Genomic DNA, 1,824 nt, shown 5'->3' with positions numbered 1-1,824 from the left:
TTATATGAATTAATTATGTCTTCTAAAACTGTGTCGGTTTCCAGTTGTTGGTTCAATTGTTGTGGTGAGAGACATAGTTCAGAATTTAGAAGGTATGAAGCAAAAGAGATAAATCGCTTTCGAGGCATACGAATCAGGAAGCTTATGTCCTACACCGCATCAAATATGTGTGTGAGGGAAAGAAAAGGCGGGCTCAAGGAAAAACCAAACCACAATTTACCCTCCTTCTCCGTGGGTATGCAGTTGAGGAGAAACTCTGAAGCGCAGGAGTTTTGTAAAACCTTGAACGCTAACATTAAGCTGCACAAAAAAAAAAAAAGAAGAAGAAGAAACTCTTTACATGATTGCAGTCTGAGGATTTCGACTGTCATCAAGACAATTTTGCATTGCTGAGCTGTTTTTATTATTCCACGGTTTTGTTTTGGTGTAGGTCTGCGTGCGCAATGATGACCACCTACCCAGGCCCCGAGGATAACGGCATGATACTCATGGACACTACCTCGAGCTCAGCGGAGAAAGACCGAACAAAAGGGGAAACCCCTCCCGAGAAGGGACCGGACAAATCCGACCCGACCCAGAAACCACCGTACTCCTATGTGGCGTTAATCGCGATGGCAATCCGTGAGAGCTCGGAGAAGCGTCTCACGCTGTCCGGCATCTATCAGTACATCATCAGTAAGTTTCCTTTCTACGAGAAAAACAAAAAAGGATGGCAGAACAGCATCCGACACAACTTGTCACTTAACGAGTGCTTCATCAAGGTGCCTCGGGAGGGCGGCGGTGAGCGAAAGGGCAACTACTGGACCCTGGACCCGGCATGCGAGGATATGTTCGAAAAGGGCAACTACCGGCGAAGGCGACGCATGAAGAGGCCGTTTAGGCCTCCACCGACCCATTTCCAGCCTGGCAAATCTCTTTTCGGTGGTGACGGGTATGGTTACCTCTCACCGCCCAAATACCTGCAGTCAGGGTTTATCAATAACTCATGGTCTCCTGCGCCTATGCCATATACCTCCTGTCAGATGAGCAGTGGGAACGTAAGTCCCGTTAACGTGAAAGGCTTGTCCGTGCCGTCCTCGTACAATCCATACTCGCGCGTGCAGAGCACAGGTCTCCCGGGCATGGTGAACACTTACAACGGCATAAGCCACCATCATCTCCACCATCACACGCACCCTCATGCGCTCCCGCACGCGCAGCAGCTGAGTCCCGCCACGGCTGCACCCCCTCCGGGGTCCACTGGTAACGGGACAGGGCTGCAGTTTTGCTCGCTCCAACCCGCAGAACTCTCCATGATGCACTGCTCATACTGGGACCACGAGAGCAAACACTCCGCACTTCACGCGCGGATTGATATATAGCTCGGGCGTCACGAGACCAAAGACAGATCTACATGCTAAACGACAATAAATACAAGGTCCATCGATTTCAAATAAATAAATAAATAAAGACATTTTAAAATTCTGCTGATTTAGGACAGATAAGAAGGAAAAACTCTTTCTGGAGCCTCAAATTGTGGAAGCACGGGTATTCACGGCGAGTAGCCTGCCTGATGCAGGGACTAAAGATTTCACATTTTCCTTCACAGGAGACTCGTGAACATTTATGTTATTAATGTGTATAAACTGTTCAATCAAACGAGAGGATGGCCAGCAGATTGAAGGTATAAACATCATGGAATTACAATTCATGTTTACCAGTCCTGAATCCATTCTGTCAATGCCTCTGGAGTGAAGTATTGGGTTCTGAACCCTTTTCTAGTGTTTTTTTTTTTTTTTTTTGCTTTTGAATGTTTAAGCATAGGCTACAATGGAGCTCTGGGCA

The 1,824-nt window shown here is 47.4% G+C and overlaps 1 protein-coding gene across 1 annotated transcript; it reads left to right on the top strand.

Moving 5' to 3' along the window:
* Positions 1 to 298: 298 nt before the first annotated feature.
* Positions 299 to 1,419, top strand: LOC107747320 (forkhead box protein L2-like). The gene has a single exon (XM_016561786.1). The coding sequence runs from the start codon at positions 444 to 446 to the stop codon at positions 1,359 to 1,361; it is 918 nt and encodes a 305-aa protein (XP_016417272.1). The 5' UTR covers positions 299 to 443; the 3' UTR covers positions 1,362 to 1,419.
* Positions 1,420 to 1,824: the final 405 nt, after the last annotated feature.

Source organism: Sinocyclocheilus rhinocerous, unplaced genomic scaffold (assembly GCF_001515625.1).
Source record: "Sinocyclocheilus rhinocerous isolate Xijiao unplaced genomic scaffold, SAMN03320098_v1.1 scaffold4395, whole genome shotgun sequence".
NCBI lineage: Eukaryota > Metazoa > Chordata > Actinopteri > Cypriniformes > Cyprinidae > Sinocyclocheilus > Sinocyclocheilus rhinocerous.
This window is presented reverse-complemented; position numbering and strand designations above follow the sequence as displayed.